Source organism: Xenia sp. Carnegie-2017, unplaced genomic scaffold (assembly GCF_021976095.1).
Source record: "Xenia sp. Carnegie-2017 unplaced genomic scaffold, XeniaSp_v1 HiC_scaffold_13, whole genome shotgun sequence".
Taxonomy (NCBI): Eukaryota; Metazoa; Cnidaria; class Anthozoa; order Malacalcyonacea; family Xeniidae; genus Xenia; species Xenia sp. Carnegie-2017.
In genome coordinates this window covers 4,024,937-4,048,790 of record NW_025813436.1, presented here as the reverse complement: position 1 = coordinate 4,048,790, position 23,854 = coordinate 4,024,937, and the positions used below count along the sequence as shown (strand labels likewise).

General features: G+C 36.7%; 2 protein-coding genes across 2 annotated transcripts; both read right to left on the bottom strand.

The window, feature by feature from the left end:
- On the bottom strand, nt 1-21,182 carry LOC124456627. The gene is made up of 8 exons (XM_047007026.1): nt 21,004-21,182; nt 20,071-20,319; nt 5,871-6,091; nt 4,346-4,664; nt 2,938-3,627; nt 2,490-2,794; nt 1,668-1,980; nt 1-1,481 (listed from the first exon to the last, which is right to left on the bottom strand). Exons 2-8 carry the CDS (start codon nt 20,124-20,126, stop codon nt 548-550), a joined length of 2,838 nt encoding a protein of 945 aa, XP_046862982.1. The 5' UTR covers nt 20,127-20,319; nt 21,004-21,182; the 3' UTR covers nt 1-547.
- Nucleotides 8,290-9,912, bottom strand: LOC124451263 (protein ALP1-like). Its single transcript, XM_047001889.1, has one exon. It carries the CDS (start codon nt 9,856-9,858, stop codon nt 8,809-8,811), a length of 1,050 nt encoding a protein of 349 aa, XP_046857845.1. The 5' UTR covers nt 9,859-9,912; the 3' UTR covers nt 8,290-8,808.
- Nucleotides 21,183-23,854: the final 2,672 nt, after the last annotated feature.

The window sequence follows — 23,854 nt, the reverse complement described above, 5'->3', positions numbered from 1 at the left end:
GACTTGTCTTCACCGTAATTCTTCCTAAAGTGGGTGGAGTATTATCGATAATGAAAGGAAAGGAACAGTTTCCGGAAACGAGATCTGCCCTATTTCGTCCCACTACAGACACAAAGTATTTTACACCAGATTGAAGAAAAATCTGGCTTTCGGAAGTGTTAGCACTGGTTGCAAAACCAATATTGATCAGGGGCTGAATTTGCGTACCAAATTTTGTCGTTCCAATCGCCCACTTGTAATACCACATTTCACTTTCGTGCTCTTCAAAGGTTTTCCACTGTACAAAAAGCGCTGATGCGTTGGTAGAATAGTATGCACTCGTTTCAGATGAAAAGCTCCATGTAAAAAAGGCTTGAGTGGGTACTATTTCACTTGGGAGTGGAGGGTTGTATCAATAACAACTCCATCAGAAGAAATTTCTTGGACATGTCCAGCTCTGTTGAACACACGTAACACAACTGTGTAGTTTGCTCCATGCTCGAGATTCAAAACTGTATTTGACGTCACGTGCGTTTGAAGGCCGACATCAATAAAATCTCGAATCAGTTCAGCCCCATTTTTTAATGCCCCATTGAAATTTATCAACACGGCTTTCTAAATCCCATATTCGTTCCCAATTGGCGCTAAATGTTTCAGTAGACGCTTGGTATTTTACATCCGGTTCAAGTATACCGTCATGAACATACCCGTATGATGGTGGTGTTATATCAATGAATACTCCATCTGAAGACAAACACGACTTTAGGCCAGCGTTGTTCACAGCGCAAACAAGGAAAAAATAAACGTCGTGGTTAACGAGATCCAATCCATTAAACGTATGTGATATATTTCGGCCAACAAAAAGAAAGTTTGTTTTAAGATTATTTTCGTAAGCATCTCTCACACGACTGTAGGCCACTTCATAGTGTTTTATTTCCGATTCGAAATCTTGAAATCCTTGCCACGTTGCGGAAAACTTCGTTCTATTGGATTGAAAGTCAATATCGTCGCTTCCCATGCCATCAAGCACAACAGCATCATGAATTTCAGGTGAAGTGATGTCCACCAAATATCCATCAGATGACGCTATTGGACTTTCAGAGCCTGCTAAATTTTCACTTTTCACCTTCACACAATACCGCTGACCGTTTATTAAATTGGAATTATGTATTCCAAAAGATGTTGCAGTTGCTGGCTTAACTGGTATAAACTGATTGTCAGTCACGTGATAGTCTCCTACAGTGCAGCTGCCAACCGCAAAGAAATACGCACGGACCTTAACAGACTCAGTTTCAAAACCACTCCAGGTAGCATAGACTTCCGATGAGTTCGTAAGAAAGTCAATGTCTTTTGATGGGTCCCGGCCGTCCAAGACCTTTCCTTGTCCACCTCCATCGGGGATGGGTATTATAGTCAGCGATTTTAGTTGCGAATAAAGACCTGCGTTGTTAATACCACGGATATAGAGCGTGTATTTGGTGTTATTTTTTAACACAAGACTTCTAAAAAAATTAAGAAAAATACAAGCACAGATCCAAAATTCCTTTCTTGTCTAATTTTTCATGTTACCTAATGGATTGGCTTCTACCTCGATAAAAACATTATAACTTTTTTAACTTCATAATTCTATTTTAAGTTCATTCACAGAGTGACCGAGTGACAAATGGAAATGGTTTTACATATCTTACCGGAAATCTGCGGTAGTCTTAAGTCTTTTCCCTGGCACATCTTCCCATGTATTTACTTGCTGGTCCTTCTCTGCGATTGCCCACTGGTATTTATACATACCACTGTGCTCATCAATGAAAGGAGGCCATGAAGCAGATATATCTCCAGTATTTTGTACATATGTTATATTCTTGCCATCCTTTTGGACAGTTCTTCCTGACACCATGATTTTACCATTATGAACAGGATGAGATGTATCGACTATCACACCATTCGATTTTACGTTTCTATAATTTCCAGCCCTATCCACGGCCCGAACTGTGAAAAATACTTCTTACCATCATGAAGGCTTACGTTAAGGATTGTCACATTTGTTTTCAAGTCATTCGATGCCCAAGATGTGACAGCACTCCCGTTTTCTTCATGAACAATGTAGTCATACCTTTACAAGATCACAATTCAAATCAATATGAACAAAAATAAAAGAGCAAAGCATAATTAGCAAGAAATTATAAACTTCCTCGTTTTCGTCAATCCATGTACTAAGAAATTTACAGAAAGGTGGTAAATTCAAATGTTTTCAAATGAATGAAGGCATTTTAGTATGTAATATTTTTGTAGTATTTTAAACGTTTAACATAATTCGTGAGTGAAGAAATACAAGGCAACACCCTTTTCAGAAAGGTTTAATACTAACTCTGACAAATTTGTAAACAACAACTGACGAAAACAAAACCGTCTTCTTTTAAAAGGCTTACGTATGAAATGCTCGCGTTATTAGTTTTACGCAACAGTTTTATCAGTAATAGAAAAATTAATTTGAAAGTCCTACCTTAACAAACCACTTCCATATGTACGGTCATCAAATCCATTCCAATTTGCATGATATCGTCTTGAACTTGACTGGTAGTCAATATCATTTGTCGCACCGTCATTCACTGTACCATAGCGTGGAGGGTCTTGGTCGATAAGAACACAATTGGATAATGCTTTTCTTTTTAAACCGGCTGCATTCTCTCCTTCTACAACAGCGCAGTACACTTCTCCTGATGAAAGTACCAGACGGTCTGGTGAAGTTTGGTTTTTCAAACCAACATCAATCAAACCATTTGAAACAAAGCCTCCATTTTTACGTTGCACGCCTACCCTATAGAGGACAATTGGCGTATGTGGATCATGAAATGGCTCCCAGCTCATTGTGTAGGTTGATGTCCAGTTAGCATATTCTATGTCTGCAACAGTACTGGACCCATCAGTCACCAGACCTGCCATTGGCAGAGATCCATCTACAACAACACCGTTGCTTTCTCCTTCCGTATACAATCCGGCTTTTGTAAAAGCTCGAACTTTAAATGTGACATTGCTACCATCCGCAATTCCTGTGAAATTTTACTGAACGAAGCATTTAAATGAACGTTCCGAAAGCTAAGTAGCAGTAACTTGTGGCTAGATAAAAATGGGTAATATGAAATGCTGATCTCGTATTTTTGTATGCCGTACGTTGTGGTAAACCCTCCCCATTTTGCGCTCAGAACTGAACTGTGTTGATATTGAAGATCGTTGAGGCCTAATCCATCATAGATCGATCCTCTCGTTGGTCGGCTGGTGTCAATAGTAACCTCGTTACTGCACACTGGAGTGGCGCGGTTTTGGCGCACATCGTAAGCCTGAACAACAATTTTGTACGTTTCATCTGAAGTCATGTTTAAACCAGTTATCACGTGGTTAACAGGATTCCCGACAAACACTCGTTTGACTTCGCTTAGGCTGCATAGTTTGTTGCTTTTTATTATGGACCATTTGATTTTAAGAATACCACAAGATGCAGAAAAATTTCTTGTCTGAAGGTACAATCTGTCAGTTCTTGATTGAAAGTTCACTGATTTTATCCAATTGGAATCAGTGATTTGCACTTGACCATTAATAATTTCTATTTGTGTTTTAGATTGTGATGGACATGTAAGATACTTGCCATTACACCTAAAAATTAAGCCAATTCACTTTAATTACAAATACAATTGCATTGGATTGGGTCGATTAATGGAGCGTGATTACAAGAAAAATATGAGCAAGAATATTTTTGTTCCTGTTAAGACGCTTTGAATGATAAAAATACATCGAGATTTAACATGTACTATCTTTGATAATGTGAGAAGTTCTATATATAATGTAGCTTCAATATGCAAAATTACCACAAGAACAGCTTCACATGTTTGTTAGGCGGTACAACTAGCCGCAGTTACCGTAATGTTAGTAATGTTAATAATAGTTCGTCAATACACCACAAAACGCATAAGAAATGCGTAGCTGACAATGTATCATTTTGCAGGTATCCTAGTTGTGTCGAAAAAGTATTTAAAATTGACATTTCTGGCTGATCTAGAATGTTAATTTCTACAAAGATATGGCAAATCTAGAAAGAAGGCAAGGGGTCATTTGAAACAAATGTGTAATTCCAATTTACAACCAAAATCTTGTTTTGCCCACAATTCCAGTGTGGTTTGTTTTCGACAAACAAAGCTGAGTTTATAGCTATAAGTTGTTTTAAGTGCAAGGAGCTAGTTCTTTACGAGAGCTCTTTTGGATCTGCGCGTGATCGACGAAGTGCAATTTAAGCAGACAACGACCATGCAAACCTAAGCCTGAAAGTACGCAATTCATCATATTTCTGAGTCTTAAACCGAATAGAAGTCAATACCTTTCAGATAAGTCGCAATAATCAACAGCCGAACGACATACAGTTCCGTTGGCACGCGCTAAATGCTGACACGTTCCATTTCCATCACACACTGATCGTTGAATACAACTAGACGATGGATATGACGAGTTACAACTGTATTTCATTCCCTTGCAAAAACCATCTTTACAAAGGTCTCTTTCTGTACAAGAATCATTATCATTGCAAGGTACTGCAGGACGATTAGACCAAGAAGAAGTAAGTTTTGTTGCCTTGTCGTATATGTTACACCATTTGCATTCGTTAGTCGGATTTAGCTGATGATGGTCATAGTTTTGACCTAAAGAAATGAAAGTTTCTCATTGAACCAAACAATATTTTCAAAAGAGCACTAAGTTTAAGTGCCAAAACACTTTGAATTCTAAGAAAAATTTATGGACCTAAGGATCTTGTAGGTATAGAAGCAGCAACACTTGATAAAATTTACCAATATTTCAAAGTTTAGTTATTGCATAATTCATACATACATTTAGATGACATCATAATGAAATAAGGTAGTTATAAGAACACCCAGTGACTACAGGGGAGGTATGATGTGTTTACCACTTATGAATTAATTTAGCGCGTCACATTTCAGCTACGACCACGACTACCTCAACAAAATTCGCCATTTCCACATACGATCAATGTAATATTTTGCTGTTGTGACTACGTCGCTCAAGAAATCTGTAGCTGTCTGCCGTCATCTAATTGAGGGCTTTCACATGAGCCCGGTAGACGGGATTCAGCAAAGCGTTAAATAATTTTGGTAAATGGAAAGAATAAATACTTCACAACAAAAAACTTATTTAAGCAATTTCTCTATGCTTTGACTTCGCAAATCCATTGGTAAAATTTATTCTTTAAAAATCAAAAAACAATAGTGCTTTTCTGAATGTAAATTGATTTTAAAACTGAGGAGCTATAATTTATTTTGACGTACACTGGATCGTTCACCCATTAGAGTTCGTTAATAATGCTAATTATTCTCAGTGTAATAAAGACATTTACTGTGGACTTCCACTTGATGAAATTGTGTTTCGTATGTTCAAAAAATGTGCATAGTAGGAGTAAAAAATCGCGCTGGCTTTGCTACTGACCTTGATAAAAAGCTAGGTTTGTGATATGTTCACACTCATTTTTAATTTATCAAGTATTTTTCTGATAAAAATTTAATAAAACTATTTGACACTTTGCCAAAGTTTATGTTAAAAATAAAGTTGCTATCTCTTTTTTGTAAAAGATAGAAATGGTTTTACCCTACAAATTACGTATAATGCTGTTCGTGGTGCAATTAAAAGTACCAGTAAACTGCAAAAAGCTGAATGAAAATGTTTGATGTAATTTTCTACGCTACGCTCGTAACGCATTAATCATTGCAAAACATAAACTTTTGCAAAATCATTTCATGCAGACTAAGGTCAAACTTTACATTACATAAAATCATGAGTTGAATTCAAAAAATGGTAGCCAAAATAATCATTTACCGTAAAAATGTCATAATTACCCATTATGTTGCATTTGCATTCATTTTCACTGAAACCATAACCAGAATGTAGAGTGCAGTTTTCACCATTACATGATTGACAATCCAAGTTACATCTGAAAGATTCTCCGTGACACGATCCATTCCTGCACGTCTCTTCTTGAGCATTCATCACCATCGTCACAAGATACCCCATTATTTTTACTACTCCAAACAGACTTACTTGAACCGGGATCACATAACTAGGAGTAGCAATTGAATGGCAATTAAGGGATGTCCAGTCCAAACAATGTAAAATACAAAATTATTGATAGATTAGAGATATTTACATAGCAATCAAACTTAACAACACATTTAATACCAAATTTAGAATTGCATTCATATACATAGATAGAAATTTGGCCTTATTTACATAGTATAGTTTTATATAGTGCAAGTATTTATTTCTACAGAATACCCAAAAAAGGAACCTGCACAAATAATTATGTAGGCATAAAAATAAAATTTGCACAAATTAATTTATTCTGCATTGTGAATTCAAAAATGTGTTACACGAAGGTGATAAGTTAATTGTACTGCCCTACAAGACTACATTCACACGATACCAGTACTAAACTCTACCGGTAAAGTTTCATACCGTTTTGTACTGTTGACACCATGCAGAGTTTTGCTACGTTTGGTGTTGTGTTTACACTACACCGGATTAATGCCGGCTTTCAGTTTAAGTTGTATTTATTTGAAGTCAACCTATTTTTGCTGACCATATCTATCGCCGTGAAGACTGCGTTTGAATATTTTACGCGTCATTTTTAGCATAGAAAAAAGTTTCGCCAAACCATAATGAAACTCTTACGTATCGGAAACGGTACTGTTCATACCGTTTTCAACTGCTACAGATAGCCATACCGTTTTCAAAATAACACGGTTAGCGTTACGGTTTCCTACTTTTCATACCGGCGTCGTGTGAACATTATCTAAAGCGGAACCACAAAATAGAACAACAGGGATGAAATGGCCATCTTTTCTCTGCTAATAAGGCTTAGTTCAAACGGCGAACTTCTCATGTGCCGAACTTAATACAACGCATTGAGTACATGACAAGCACGACGTATGAATCAATTAAGTTCGGCGGTTTTAATTTTGATCGACTCAAGGATATAGCTCAGCTGGGCTTGCCGTGCCTTATGTATTAAGTTCGACACGGCACATTGTCAATTCAAACGTCGACCTTCTCATGTGCCGGAACTTAAAAAAGCGACGTGAAACGAGTAGCGTTATCACCCTATTCGTGCGGTACATATCATACTCAATCCATGATCTAAACCCGAGTAAACTGGCGCGAATTTTATGGCGCTCATTTGTAAACAACATGGCTTCTTCGTCGAGACAAAGCCAATCGATTGTTGACTGTAATTTTTGACAAAAAGAAACGAAATACAAGTGTATAACTTGCAATAGTCCAGTTTGTAACCGTTGTAGTTTGTTTCAAGACGATGAGGAAACTATTGGTGGGAGGCTGGAGTATCTGTTGGATATTGCCCAAATTGTGAAGGGAATTCTACCACCGATAAGCATCCAGTCGAATCACCGGAGATGGAAAATCATTCCAATCCGTATAATTCAAATACTTTTTACGCTGAAAGCCGAGAAACTTCAACACCCTCTCCGTTGATTGGAAGAAAAAGGTTAGACCTAAATAATTATTGTTAAAGCCCCAAGAAATATTACGATTTTCTTTTATTCAATATATCGTATTCGTACTAATATTTTGACCAATATTTTATTTGTAGTGGCTCAACTGATGATGAATCTGAAGTTAATGATAATGACAAAGGTTCAAAAAAGAAAGCTGGCAGGAAAGCCTTGTGGACCGAGAACGTTCTAAATGATTTTATCGATATTGTTGATAACAGTGATTACTACAAGAAAAATTAATTTTCACGAATACCAAAAAACCAAAAGAATGGTAATAAATACGAAAATATTTTGGCAGAGCTTAAAGCAAGGTGCCATGAAAGAAAATAAAACATCGACTTTACTGTGTCTCAAAGACTATGGTGGACAATGATCCATCCAAGGAGCTGCTACGTTTCATGCAAGATGAAGCTGAAGTAGCAAGAAAGCATGAAATTGAAATGACCAAGCTTTTTCTTAATTGTCTAACTTCATCAAATGGTGCACATCATTCCTGGTCACCACATCAATATAACTCACCATTTCCACCACAACCCAATATTCAACCAATGCCAAACTTTCAAACAATACCAAATTTTCAACAAGAACCGAATATCCACTCATCAGCTAATCTTCAGCAGTATCAATTACCAACCCAAAGTCATTGAGCAGGCACTCCAAACTTTAGCAATAGTCATTCAGACTATGATCTCAAACAATATCAATCTTTATAGAAATTATGTATGTGAATAAAAATAACATATTATGGCATTTATTATGCCCTGAAGCACTTGCAATGTTTAATTAGTTCTTATAATTCAGTTGTGTTGTTGATAAAGACATTTCAAGTAATAAAGATATTTTTTACTAATTGCTACACAAACTTTATGTTGTTATACTATCAAAATTTTCAAATCAAATGTTATTTGTGCACAATAAAGCATTATATAATCACATTAGTTAAGATTGAGAATTAGAAAGTACCAAAAAATTAATTTTTTATGAATGTGTTGTTCAATATATGCAAATTACCTTTTTCTTTCAAAAGTCAAAAAAATTAAACCACTTCTCCAGTCTCCTTCTCCAACCAAAGTTTTTCCACCAAAGCATTTCTTATATCAGCTGCTTCTTTGGAAGTTTCCCTGACTTTAGGACATGCTCTCATTTGTAGCAATTCTCTTACTGAATCTCTATCTCGCGTTTCACTTTTTCCAGGGTCTTGTGAAAGATCCAATTTTTTTGAGATAGTATCTTTCTTCATTAAGCAAATGTTATGGAGGACCAGTCAAGCCAGGACAGTCATTCTGACACTTTTTCTATTACTTTCACATTTTCTGTACAGCACACGCCACCTACCTTTAAGCTGTCCAAAAGCACCCTCTGTCACCATTCGTGCACGACTTAGTCTGTAATTAAAATACCTTTTCCTTTCAGAAAGGGCAGCATCTGTATAAGGCTTCATAAGCCATTTGGTAAATGGAAAAGCAGAGTCAGCAACTATAAGTGGCCGGACTGTTTGCTGACCAATTACTTTCCCAATTGCTGGCAAATAGTTTCCTTCCTGAATACTAGCCCACAGCTGTGTGGATTGAAAAATAATAGAGTCGTGTGAGTTACCTGGGTAGCCACAGCTTCCCCAAAGAAATCTATAGTGGGAGTCAACCAATGCCATAAGAACAATAGAGTAAAAGTTTTTAAAGTTGTGAGACTCTTTGTTTGCTTCCTGACCACCTGGTGGGCACTTTATAGAAATGTGGCAACCATCAAGGGCTGCCCAACAACAAGGGAACTGCCAAAAGTGTTCCATATCAATCATTGAATCTTTGAAATCTTGCTCAGACTGTGGCATTAACTGTTTGACAAATTCGTCCCAGAGATGTTCAACGATGGCTTTGCAAACTTCATCAGTAATAGAACATACGGTGGAAACACCAACCCCAGTCAATTCTGCAATTGTATAATAATATGTTCCTCTTCCAAGGCGATACAAGCAAACAGCTAGTCGAACCTCTGGAGGAATGGGCTGTTCAACTATGTTTTTCTTTTCGAGTACGTGTCTTAGGCGAGCAAGAATAAACAGAAACGTTTCCCGAGATATTCTAAATGTTTTCTTGAATCTCACTGCAGAATAGTTAACCCAAACAAGATTCCACCATCCTTTATTTCTAGCAAGTCTCCGACATGATCGAGGCGTTATTGATGTTGAACGCGGGTTTTGCGAGAGTAAACACAGAATCAGGGTTATCGCAGCTCTGATTGCCATTATTCTTCTATTAATCAATAACTGAATAAAAGAATCAGGCATTCTCCTTCGATTTTTGGCACGCTCTAGCATATGTCGCCAGGGGCGGATCTAGGATTTTTCAAACATCAGTCATAAAACGTCAGAGGCGCTCCGCACCTGGGGGGGTCTGAGGCATTCTCCCCTGAGAAATTTTGAATTTCAGAGCCTTAAAAATGCCATTTTCAGCGTTTTAGAGCAATACAAAATGTACTTTGTGGGCATCGTTTTTGCGTAAAAACAACACATTTTGCTTACGTTTTTTTCAAAAAAAAATGAAGTGAACAATACTTGAATGTTTTGCCAAATATATGGTTCATTAGCATGTCTAGGAGCGTAAAATTTATTTTACAATAATGCTATTCAAAAACATATGTAGTGTTTAAAAAGTTGTCAGGCATACTTTTCTACCAAGTTGTCAGGCATAGACACCCCCTAGAGACCCCCATTCAAACCTCTATGTAATGAGTTAAATTAGAAATTTGGTACAACAAGTGACAGTTCATAGATAGAGAAAAGCTCAGACTTCAAACCATGCAAGTTTATTGTAACCCTTTACCCATCTCCACAACAGTGCCAGCAAATTCACCTTTTGAGAAAAAACTCAAAAAATTTTTTCTGCCAAAGATTAAGCAAAAATTATCAGAGTGAAAATTTGCAGTTAAGGACAGCTTAATGCCATAAATGTTTATTAGGCATTTCACTTGACTATTATCTTCTGCAAGGTGTGCTATATAGCAATGACTAGTAGCATTGTATTATCAAATACAAACAGAATGTAACCAACATGTCTTTAATTATATAATTACATGAATGTTAAAATTGGTTCATGTGTCATGCTTACTGGTTATGATAAATATCTTTTCATATGATCAAAGCTCGTTTAAATGTAAATCTGAAATAATTTAGTTTAGAAATTATACTGATCATCAGAAAAATTACCTAGTGATCATGAAAAATACTTTGCTGTTTTGCCAAATTTCAAGGTTTATCTGCATACATTAGAAGACATTTTTACTTTATAGAAAATGCTTTTCATGCATCAATAGCCCTTTGGAATTTATGGTGAACAATCTGGTATGAGCCGTAGATTAACACACCTTTACATCTCTACATTAACTGAAAAGCCCCAAACATTTGTTTATGATAAAGTAAATAATAGTATGGCGCCTTACGGCTACAGATGTTTCGTCCATTGAAATATATTTGCAGGAATGTAGGATTTCGCTGCCATATAACTGTCACGATTCCCCAAGCACTAAAGAAATAATAGCTAAAAGTCCTTCGGCAACAACAATTTTAGAAGCATCAATCTGCTTACCATACGCCATATTAACATAAATCGCATCACACACTCGCATAAATTGACTTTGATATATTACATTCATGCTTACACTTCAGTTGTCCTTTACTTACGATTTTGGATGTAAATTTCTGCTGATAAAACTCAAAACAATGTTGGCTTGCTTTTGAACATCAATGACTGAAATGTTTGTAAATGATGATCGTCCAGGTTAATAAAGTCCTGAGAAGGACTGTTTTTGATGTTGTTGACTGACGTTTCGACAACCTTAGCGGTAGTCATCTTCAGAGTCAAATGAGGAGTAAACGTCAGGTTAGCCGTATTTGTTGTCTGGTTCTTACGTCATTGTATTGTGTGTACAGGAAATGTGCAGGAAATGTGTATTGTCATTGTGGATTAGTGTGAAGTGAAATATTTTATTTTTAGTTGTGATGTGTGATTTAGGTGTGACGTTTTTAGTTGTAGTGTGTGGGTGTCAATTGTGTATTGTCATTGTGAATGAGTTTGAAGTGTAATGTTTTTAGTTGATCGTTTGTTTGTATTGTGAATAAGTCGTTTGTAAGGTGCCGGTAATTGCTGTGATCTGTTCAGGGGGGGTTTGTTCCAAGTTGGTATACCAACTTTCTAATGTAAGCCGTTGTCTATAGTCAGTACTGTAAGTGATGCATTTTGCCGAGTCCCAGTAAATGTTGTGCTTTGTGATTCGGTGATGTTCGGCAATGTGATTAGTTTTGTCTTGTTTCTTAGTAGCTCGTTTGTGCTCAGTAAGTCTTATGTTTAAGTTCCTGCCAGTTTCCCCGATATAGGAGGCGTGGCAGTCGGAGCAGTTTATTTTGTAAACTGCCCCTTGTCGTTCGTTGGGTTGTTCTTTGTCCTTTATGTTCGTTAGTACTTGTCGTGATGTTGTGATTGGTTTATGTGCGACACGTATGTTGTATGGTCGTAAGATACGCGAGATAGTCTCAGACGTACCTTTGATGTAAGGTATCGTTGCTGTTGTCACTGAGTTGTTCGTTTCGTTGGGTTCGTTGGGTTTGTAAGTGTTGCGTTTGATAAAGTCAGAGTTATAGTTGTTTTTGTCAAAAACACGTTTGAGATAGTTGTTTTCGTTTTGTAGAGCGTCCGGTGAATCACATATGATTTGTGCACGTCTTGTTAATGTTCTGATTGTGGTGGCTTTGTGTGATGTAGGGTTGTAAGATGATTGGTCTAGTAGTCGGTCAGTATGTGTTGGCTTGCGATAAACTGTTGTTCCTAGTTTTTGATTGTCATGTTTTACCAAACAGTCGAGAAAAGGAAGAGTTCCGTTTTCTTCGACATCTTTGGTAAATTGTATGTGGCTGTTCTGTTTGTTGATGTGAGTATGGAAGTCATCAATTTCGTCTGCATTTAGTGCTGTGATTGTGTCATCTACGTAGCGAAACCAAAAAGGTAGTGCATGTTTGTAAGTCATGAGTGCCCGTTCCTCTATAGATTGCATTACAATTTCAGCAACTACAACAGAAACGGGCGAGCCCATTGCTGTCCCATGTAATTGTTTGTAGTCCACCATGTAATTGTTTGTAGTCCACCATGTAATTGTTTGTAGTCCGACTACTAGACCAATCATCTTACAACCCTACATCACACAAAGCCACCACAATCAGAATATTAACAAGACGTGCACAAATCATATGTGATTCACCGGACGCTCTACAAAACGAAAACAACTATCTCAAACGTGTTTTTGACAAAAACAACTATAACTCTGACTTTATCAAACGGAACACTTACAAACCCAACGAACCCAACGAAACGAACAACTCAGTGACAACAGCAACGATACCTTACATCAAAGGTACGTCTGAGACTTCTCGCGTATCTTACGACCATACAACATACGTGTCGCACATAAACCAATCACAACATTACGACAAGTACTAACGAACATAAAGGACAAAGAACAACCCAACGAACGACAAGCAGTGGCGTAGCTAGGAAAAATAGTCACTCCCGCCAATCCATCTCGCGCCGGAGGCGCGACCCCACTAGGGGGGTCCGGGGGCATGCCCCCCCGGAAAATTTTGAAATCCAGAGCCTTGGAAACAGCATTTCCTGCAATTTCGAGGGCGAATTATTTGTTGTACAATAATTTATAAAAACCCATTTTTGTTAGCTGCATTCTTAATGTGGCAATCGTTGAAACTGCAACTAGTTAAAAAGGTACTAAAGGTGGCTCAGAGAAACGTTACGCAGGAGACAATTGTCCCCTAAAACATAATTTACTCATCACTTCCCCTGCATAAACAGAAGAAATTTGTATTAGCGCAAAAAATAATATAGTATACGACACTTCTAAAGTTTATAGAGAGAGATTTTCTTAGCATTCTACTTGTTAGTTTAAACTTGTTTAGATTGGGGCAAGTTGACAGGGATGGCTCTATTCCTTAAAGTTAAGCTTAATTTTCTCAATGAAGTACCATGTATTATACGAACAAATATCAAAACACATACTATACTCATCATTTACAAAGAAAGGCCAGCCTCCTGGGTTTTTCTACAAATTTTTCAACCACCTCGTTATGCAACACCTCTGATTCCTCTTTCTTTTCAATGATATCTTTGTGAATAGATATTCTACACAAAGAGCTAAGCCGACCTTGACCCATTCTATTTCTTAAATAGCTTTTTACCCTTTTTAAGCAAGAAAACGACCTCTCTACTGAAGCACTTGCCACTGCCAACACACCATTCAATTTTAACAAATTTACCACTTGACCTAAACTCGACTGGAGATTAAATTTGAAGATGTATTTAAGAACCTCATTACTGCACTCTTTGTGAAAGTCCTTGTCGTTGTAAATGAAGGAAAGTTGACTCTCCAAAGTTTGGATGTCAAAAAGAGGACTATACTTATCTTTGAGAAGATTGATCTTCTCCTGTGGAACTATGCCCTTCCATGTAGTAAATAGTTTAGGATTTACAAGGTCTAAAAACTCAAACTGATTAATATCTTGAAATCGTTCACTTAACATGCCTTTAATGGAATCAATAATCTCAAAATAAAGCTGTTTGTAATTGTATCTACTATCTGCTCTGGTTGCTGGTGGGCCTACTTTTCTAGTGCAGTTTGGTAAAACTCAGTGAAAGCTTGATCTGTGCGAAGTGACACAATAAACTGCTTGAAATTGTCAATCTTGCTTATGCCATAGTTAAAATGGGTTTCCCTATTTTGAAGAATGGAATACAAAATTGTGGACTGTTCTAAAATCCTGTAAAAACACACACTAGAAAACAAAGAAAGCTATCAAGATAATGCAGTAAGCCACTTATTTTACTTAATGACTCATCATCCCACCCAGCTGGTTGTTCAAGTACCCCTCAAAAATATCTAAAAGTTTTTCATAGTTTTGTGCAATACATTGATTAATCTAGAGCGATAATACCATCTTGTTTCACCAGGGCAGGAAACTCAGAGGTGTTTTCTTTTGGGGCATTGCTTGTAAATGTGCTGAATGTAGCTATATTAATAAAAAGATTTTAACAGGAGAAATTGATGAGGCTGACTGGCATAGGACCAGGTTCAATCTATGAGCTGCACAATGAACAAAATGAGCAAAAGGATACTCTTGTCGAACCAATGCTTGAACACCATTGATATGGCCAGACATGACAGAAGCACCATCATATGTTTGTAAAACCAGTTTTTCTTTTATATTAGAATACTCACCAAGTTTATCTTTGACAACTTGTGATATTGCTGTGGCATTTCTGTTCATACTTACATCCACAAATCCTAATTGCCTCTCCATAATTTCACTTGCTTTGTCAAACCGAGCAATAACACTTAGCTGCTCTTTGGTGGAGACATCAGATGCTTCATCTACCTGAATACTCATAAATGTGCAATCATTTATTTCCTTTCTGATTTCATCTTCAATAATTGAATCAAGACAGCTGATAAGACCATTTTGAATTTCTGGGAGACTCCAGTAAATCTTCTGTCACCAACTATATCAGATTCTGCTAGTCTACTGTGCAGTCGACGCTCAAATACAGAATCAAACTTAGCAAAACATTCGAGCAACTCTCTATAATTACCTTTGTTCAAGCTACCTTCGGACTCATTGTGACCTCTAAATGGCAACTCTTGCTTTGACAAATACAGCACGGCCTCAGTAACAGTTTTAAAATTTCTCGATTTTGTCTTACCTCCTCATTGTGACGCTGAATCTCATTTCTTCTAGCGAGAGACATAAGACAATCAATTCGTTCACTAGCTCCATACGTTTTCCATGTCTTAAATGCAGTCAAATGCGATTTAGATTTTTCATGCTTCTTAGCATCAGACATAATACTCCGCATATCGTTGTAGCCATTCTTAGTCCACGATGGCGATGTTTTTGGGGAAAACATTAGACATGGCCAACAAAACACTTTCTGCAAGGTTGTACTGCCACACAGCCAGTCCTTCGCCTCATACCAATCTCTCTGAAATGCTCTTCCTTTATTTTGGATAGTTAAATCAGGAGTAGGCCGTTCATGAACGATAACATTCTGTTCGACCGACGATCGAGCAGAGAACGGTTTAGCTAATAAGCTATTTACTAAATCAACATCAGTTGAGCAAATCGCAGTCGCACTTGAAGCCATTGTGTCATACACAAATACAAAATAGCAATTTGAGAGTAAACACAATGGAAAATTAATACCGACAATGACACGTAATTTGATAATCACTAATCGCTGTACTCGTATTAAAAGGTCGAATAATTACAACCTCCGCCAATTTAAAATAGCGGGAGTTCGACTATAAAACAGCAGATTTGAGCATGCGTCAAGTCCCTTAGCCAACCAGCATTCAAAACTTCTTATATAGAATTATATTGTATGTTCCGCCCTCTGAAGATGGGCGGAATACGTCGAGAATCGCGCGAGTATGCAATGTGCGAGAAAAGGCGGTTGCTAGGTTACATAACAAATCTTGAGATTTTGCTGTATTACGATTACGACCACCTAATAAAAGCGTAAATATGAACGAATAAAACATAATATTACAAATTGTTCGTGAAATAATGTATATCTTATGTCCAAATAGAATATTTATTATTTTTTTGGGAAATTTCTACTCCCGCCGGGCGGGAGTAGCGGGACCGCTAGCTACGCCACTGACGACAAGGTGCAGTTTACAAAATAAACTGCTCCGACTGCCACGCCTCCTATATCGGGGAAACTGGCAGGAACTTAAACATAAGACTTACTGAGCACAAACGAGCTACTAAGAAACAAGAGAAAACTAATCACATTGCCGAACATCACCGAATCACAAAGCACAACATTGACTGGGACTCGGCAAAATGCATCACTTACAGTACTGACTATAGACAACGGCTTACATTAGAAAGTTGGTATACCAACTTGGAACAAACCCCCCTGAACAGATCACAGCAATTACCGGCACCTTACAAACGACTTATTCACAATACAAACAAACGATCAACTAAAAACATTACACTTCAAACTAATTCACAATGACAATACACAATTGACACCCACACACTACAACTAAAACGTCACACCTAAATCACACATCACAACTAAAAATAAAATATTTCACTTCACACTAATCCACAATGACAATACACATTTCCTGCACATTTCCTGTACACACAATACAATGACGTAAGAACCAGACAACAAATACGGCTAACCTGACGTTTACTCCTCATTTGACTCTGAAGATGACTACCGCTAAGGTTGTCGAAACGTCAGTCAACAACATCAAAAACAGTCCTTCTCAGGAATTTATTAACCTGGACAATCATCATTTACAAACATATAACGATACTCCCGGGTTCAAACCATTTACTTTAATGACTGAAATGTCGCTCGCGAGATCGTCTTTGCCAAGCATTTACAATTCATCCATAAATTTTTCGCCCTCTTGAAAAAATTCCCAGTTTGGAAAGCAGCATTCATGTCAATATATGAATTTGTAAAAGATTTCCATAAATTCCATCTGATTGTAGTTTAGTTTCTATCATGCTTCAGAAAATTACTATGAAACAATCAAACATTCAATTCAGACAGTGAGCTTGACTATGTTAGTTCAGTTGGCTATCAGACGAAATTAGTCAAACCAATCACAGTAAAACAAAAATTTAAACGAACCAATTACTCGATAGCAAGTGGACTCCCTTATAGGTCCGGCCGCCCCGCTTATCGGTCGAGATTATTCTAGATCGTCCACTGATCTGGCTATTGACCAATGAAATAAGCGTTTTTGGCGTTCATAGACTCCTTTATCAGTCGAACCAGTCAAGCCACCCCGCTTATCAGTCGGTTATTCCAGGTCAATTAAAATTCAACTGATCTGGTTACCAACGAGATATTCATTGGATTAGTCATTAGTTTTCAATAATAAATAAAGCTGGATTTTTATCACGAAGTAAATGCGATAATAAAGTAAGAATAATTAATGATTTTTAATTAATATGAATAGGTAATTTTTGAATTTCAAACATCAGTCGCGCGACGGATTTGACATACTCTAGATCCGCCCCTGTATGTCGCATAAAAATGATCTGTCTTTGTGCTATTTTGTTTTCGCCATATTGAAAATCCCGCTATTTATTTGAGCATGCGCGTTGTATAAACGTGACGTAAAGGAACAAAAGGTCATATGAAGGAATTAAGTTCGACTGAATTAAAATCGACGTTTGAATCAAATTCTTATTTTGCCGTGCTCTGCCGAACTTAATAGTAATTTGGCACGGCATATGAGAAGTTCGCCGTTTGAACTAAGCCTAAGACTCCCGCGAAAATGACCTGAGGAAGTAGAGGGGCATAAATAATAGCTAATTGTCCCTCATGGTTAATTCAATTAAACGCTAGTTTACCTTATTGGTTGCAACTTTTGAAAAAAATGACTAGATTTTTGTGGCTGTTACTCATTCAATTTCGCTTTGATTTTATAAAGCATTTGTGTGATGAATTTGAGATGAAAATCAGTGTGTGATAGTACTTTTAACTTATTTCACTTGAACTAATTCTGTACAAAACCTATGAAATCCCAGAGGCGAAGAAATATCGTATCTTTTGAAATTTCTAATCAATAGCGTTGTTAAAATTTTTTATTTTGACCTAACATAGATCTGCCACTAAATTCATCATCAGACTCCAAGATGAATTTGCAATAAATTCGACATATTACTGTATGAAAAACTGCCTTTGTTTCTCAAATATTGAGTTAAACATGGACCAGTGGCGTGCGGTGACCGAATTTAATAGGCAAGCGCTGGGGGTGAGGTTCGCGGCATGCCGCGAAGCTATCTAGGGGTTCTGGGGGCATGCTCCTCCAGAAAATTTTTGGATTTTGAAGGCTACTGGAGCGCATTTCCCGCGATTTCTGGGAGTACTTTGTCGAAAAAATGTATCTGTCATGACTGAAACAGTATTGAAAAAATCTAAAAAATTCAAAAACTTTTATAGAGTATATATCACAATTACGGTTTAAAAGTATTACATGTGGTATTGTGATATAAAGTCGTTTTAAGTAAATGGCTACGCGTGCATTTCTATTGTAGTGAAGAAGTAACAGAACGAAATAGTCCAAAATCCTACAACAGATTTACTTTTTCTCGGAAAAAGGTCTCAATCCAAATGAGCGGGGGATAACAGTGATTCCACAATGCATTCAGTCATGTTGTACAGGTGTCGTGAAAATACCGAATTGTAGAAGTAGAACATAAAAGGATGAAAATTCCTATGCTATATATTTTATAGGAACATCAATCTTATTTATACCTTACATCAGTTACATGATATCTTGTAGTGACGTACATAACGTGCGTACATTACTCATCTAGATTCATGTATTAGCAATAGAGGAAATAGCCAATCCTACACTTACTCAAACGCGCTACTTAAACTTACGCACTTAACTTTATAATTACGTAAAACTACTCAAATTTCAAGTACATTATCCGCTGTGTAATAACTGCACCTTGTTTATCGAAATATATAAAAAGCCTGTAAATAAATTCTAACATATAGAATACTCACGACTGTTGTAAATAACTTCTTTGCTAGTGAATAAAATAATCACAAAATTTAATAGCGTTCTAGTACATTGAAATCACGTTCAGAGCTCATACGCAAGACTTATATAACGCTAAAGTATAACATGCTACAGATAATATCTTCTACATACATAAATTAGAAATCTACTACTACTTTGAATTAGAAATCAGAACATTACCTTTCGCTCTCAGTCATCTTTTAATAAACGATAACATTAACGGCGTGAATAATTCGGATGTCCAATGTGTTGAATATACGAATATTATTCGTGCGCTGATATGTGTTTAAAATTGCGAGCGTACAAGACTGTTGACCAATCGCTATCAAGCGGCGCCCTTAGAAGCGCCGCTTGCCTTTCTCGATATTCCTCGAATAAGAAGCCTCCAAATCTAGATTAACGCATGCGCAAATGTTCAAATTGAGCTCCGAAGGCAAGCGCGCTTGCCTTGGTTAATAAATAATTAATTTAATCCACTTAATTTAATACACTTGACTCATCTTACAAGTGTAGCAAAGTGAAACCGAAAACCACGACAGTAAATCGCGTATAAATAGCAAGCATTTCAACTGTAAAGACAATTTAGACAAAAGATTACATTGACATTGTTTAGAACAGAAAAATTTAAACTGATTTTGCTCAGAGATTGATCTAAAAAATTTTTGTTCGGTAAAATGCTTAGGCAAGCGGCGCTTGCCTACGCTTGCATGACCGCACGCCACTGACATGGACCTTTTATTTGGGGCATGTGTCTTATTATATTCAAATAGATATGCAATCGATGCCCTAAAGACATCCAGTCATTGAATTGTAGCTTAAAATAAAATATGGTGGATTGAATCTAATAGTAGTTGGTAAATTTCAACTTTGACACGACTGAAAAGAATTTCTCATTTCAATTCACCTGACACGGATTGCTCGGATTTTCCATGTTTGCAGAAACACAGGTATTGCTGCCATTAATGTTTATAACACAAAATCCACTCTTTACTTTACATGTCCCATCTTGTTGATATTCGCATGACAAACACGTGAATTGTTCACCAGAGCACACACCTTCCTTACAACGATCATTTCTAGTTCCATGGCTGTTGTCATTACAAGGAAGGTTGTTATTGTTCGTCCATTTTCTTTTATATTGACGATTACATTCCTACATGGATGAATTTGCTATTATATAAAGTGTGCATTGTTTTCATAAACTGACAATTTAAAATTGCTGTCGAATTTGCCAAAGTGATATTTACGAAAATTCATTAGAAGCAAAACAGTTCTTTCATTTTCTATTTTTATTACTAGTGTGGTGTACAGCTGCAGCAAGCCAACAAAATTTATAATGAAATTTTGTCAGGACAGGGAACACGAAACAATGTAAAAATGCAAATCAAATCATTTAGCACAATCTTTGGCAGTAAGTGAAAAGAAAGCCATAGTTGGCAGTGGTAAAAATAGTTTTAGGTCACGCTCTTTTCAGCTCTAATAACCTCCACTTGTGAAGCAATGACGATTTTCAAGGTAAATTGTCTGGGACAAATAAGTTCTACTTAAAAAAGCTTTACACTTTCTAGAAAATAATCTCCATAACTGCATTACATTCAATTTTACAAAAAATTGGGATTTTTTGATATTCGGTTTTTAGGTGCCCTTGCTATTTTTTGTACACTCTACAACTTCATTTCAGCGCTACTATTCAACACGAAACACGGTAGAGTAAGAAGAAAAGCAGCACCTTCGAAACATACAATCTAGTCTCAATGAAAAATCGTCAACCTACACGTTGAAACCCCCTTTTTCATTAATTTCATTCATTTTCTTGCCGCTTCTTTATTCAATTTACCTGACATTGATTGCTTGGATTGACAACATTGTACTCGTAGCATGTATCTGATATTTTACATTTATTCAGCTCACATCCGAAAAAGCCAACTTTATCATAACAAGATCGACAATAACAGTTATAACTTCCAAGGGTGTTCTGGCAAAAATGGGCACAACTGCTGGGGCACTCGTCGATATCTGAAATAGGTAAATATAAAGTTCATTCTCTGGCAGGCATATTCGTTTGAAAAGGTACAATTTCTTCACGGCATGATTGCATCGATAGTCAAAGAAATGACGATTCCCTTTAACACGAACTGCGTTAACACAAAGCCAGCTAAAAAGGGCAAAGAAATACGTAGGCGTGAGTTGTGTTCGCACACAACGCGCCATGATTTTCGGACAAGATTAAAATTAAATGGTTGATAGATTTGTTTCTTTGATCTCTTATTCAAATACCTTCACCATGTCCTGTTTTTCTTTTCTCCTCAAAAATTATAACGTTTTTTTGATAGCCGATTCAAATTTCCCCTTTCCGCACTTACTTTCTAGACATAATTTACAAAAATGGGAAGGGGAACACCCACCCACGCATATGCGTACTCATAGAATAAATTAATTCTGATTTTGACACCACCATGGTCACTTTAAGAGATCATGTTGACACTGTATGCATAGCACAAATTTGTCATAAGTCACAACGACAATTTACTTCATTTTAGAAAGACTCGGGAAAAAAAATTAGCATTCTGAAAAATTACATAAATGTAAATGCAAATAAGTGCAAGTTCAAGTCGAGAATCTCAAATGTGAGTGACATTTTTTTACAAAAAAACATGTGGTTTGGAAGAACGGGAACATGGTTACAGACTATAAGAGTAATTTGAAAAGCTAAGAATTATTTTATTGTTTTAATTTTTTATGGGAGAGTTATGGGCGATCGCCAGGGCCCTAGCTGTTTCGAGGGCTCCAAAAGCAAAGCCATTTTTTGTTTGGAATAATCGCCTTAAATCTTTACGAAAATATCCAACACAGAAAATCAACGATTTTTGTTGAGTGGGGTAGGTGGGGGTCTGCCAGGTGGCTGACAAATACTAGATTCGCCCCCGGGTCAAAGTTATTAACTTCACATGGTAGAGACAGAAAGGTTATTAGAGTCAACAAAGCATAATTAATTGTCTTAAAATGTAAAATTACCATTATTACAACATTCTCCTGTCCATCCTGTATTGCAAATGCAACGCCCACTATAAAAAGATCCATGGGGACAATTTTGATTACAGCTTCGCGTTTCTCGAAATGAGTAGTGGCAGCTTCCACCACAACTTTCACTTCGTGTTTTATGTCTGGTTCTGTACTGTGTTCCATGAGGACCACATGTTCTAGAACATGCACTCCATGATGACCAACCGCTAACAGCACAGTTAGATGCATGACATCCTCTTGATCGTCGCCTCCACCAAAACCCTACTGCGCAATGATTAACTATGCACAGCAAGACTAGAATTGGCAACAGTACAGTTCTGAATTTCATCATTCTCGCTTCTACATTTAATACAACAAATTATTATCGAGACATTCAACTTTTTTGGAGTAGCGTAACCAGTATAGAAAGAAAAAATGCTGTAACGAACAAAGGAAGTGCCTAACCAAACTTTTAAAGACTTTTAGTGAACGTTTAGTTTGCTGGTGTTGGTTTAAATTGAAACAACATTTTGTAAATGTTTTTATCGTGTTACTGATGCAGTTATATTTGCAAACAAAGCAACAGAAATCAATTCGATTAATATACTATGTTATACTAGGAATGGAAATATCATCATTTACTTTTGCTACGTCGTCATTTTTATGTATTTGCAAATAAATAAAACGATTCATCAGTTTAAGTTGGGAAAAGTTTTGAAAAATGATATAATTTTACTTCAATACAATCACGCTATATTTAAATCCCATTGTGCGTTCAAAAGTATGTAAAGCAATATATAAAAAAGACTTCTTTTGAACCACATCCTTCCCTTCAAATGAACTTGCCTTTGCGGATTTTACTTTGCATGCGACGATATTTTAAATACAAAACTTGTTCGAATTCAGAGAATAGCAATTATTTTGCACATAGCAAGCACGTACTTGTGAGAAAATTGTTTTTAACAACTGTATTTGTAGCGAGAACATAGTTGTTAAAAACACATACTTTTGTCTTAACGATTTTAATGCAACGATGCAATCTCCTGCACCATTTTTGAGTCAAATGTTAAAAACTTGCTTCAGTTTGCCTTATGTGCAATTGTATTATAGAAGTGAAAGAAAAGCAGCAACAATTGGGAAACACATATTGGCTGAAGTTTGAAAAAGACGTTGAGTCATGGGCAAAAGTAAATACCCCTATTTCTGAAACTTAACATAGTTTTGAGGAAGTCTATGCACGGATCGCAGATGTGCACGAGGCATTTGGTAAATTTCACAAGTCTTGCCAAACTGAATTTGCAAATAATATATCTGGTTTTCGTAAAAAGTAGCTACGACAATTGACACAACTGCGCCGGAGGTTTCTATTGGGTCGGACGAAAACAAATCCCAATTTAGACATCAGTCCAGCCAGAAACGTTTCTAAGCAAAAGCACCACTGCTTCATTTGCAACCGAAAGCAATTCACTGATGGTAACAAAGAGGTCATGGACAGTGCTCAGTGCCAGAAAAAGGAAATTCATGTGATGCCAAAAAAAGAATTAAAGATGTAATGCAATCATTTTACTATAAGGTAAAAAACAGAATTCCTTTATGACAAGAACGCTCACTCATTCGTACACAACGAACAGCTATAGAAGATGTCAAGATTTTAAGTGACAAACAAGGATTGTCCTCTCCCGCCA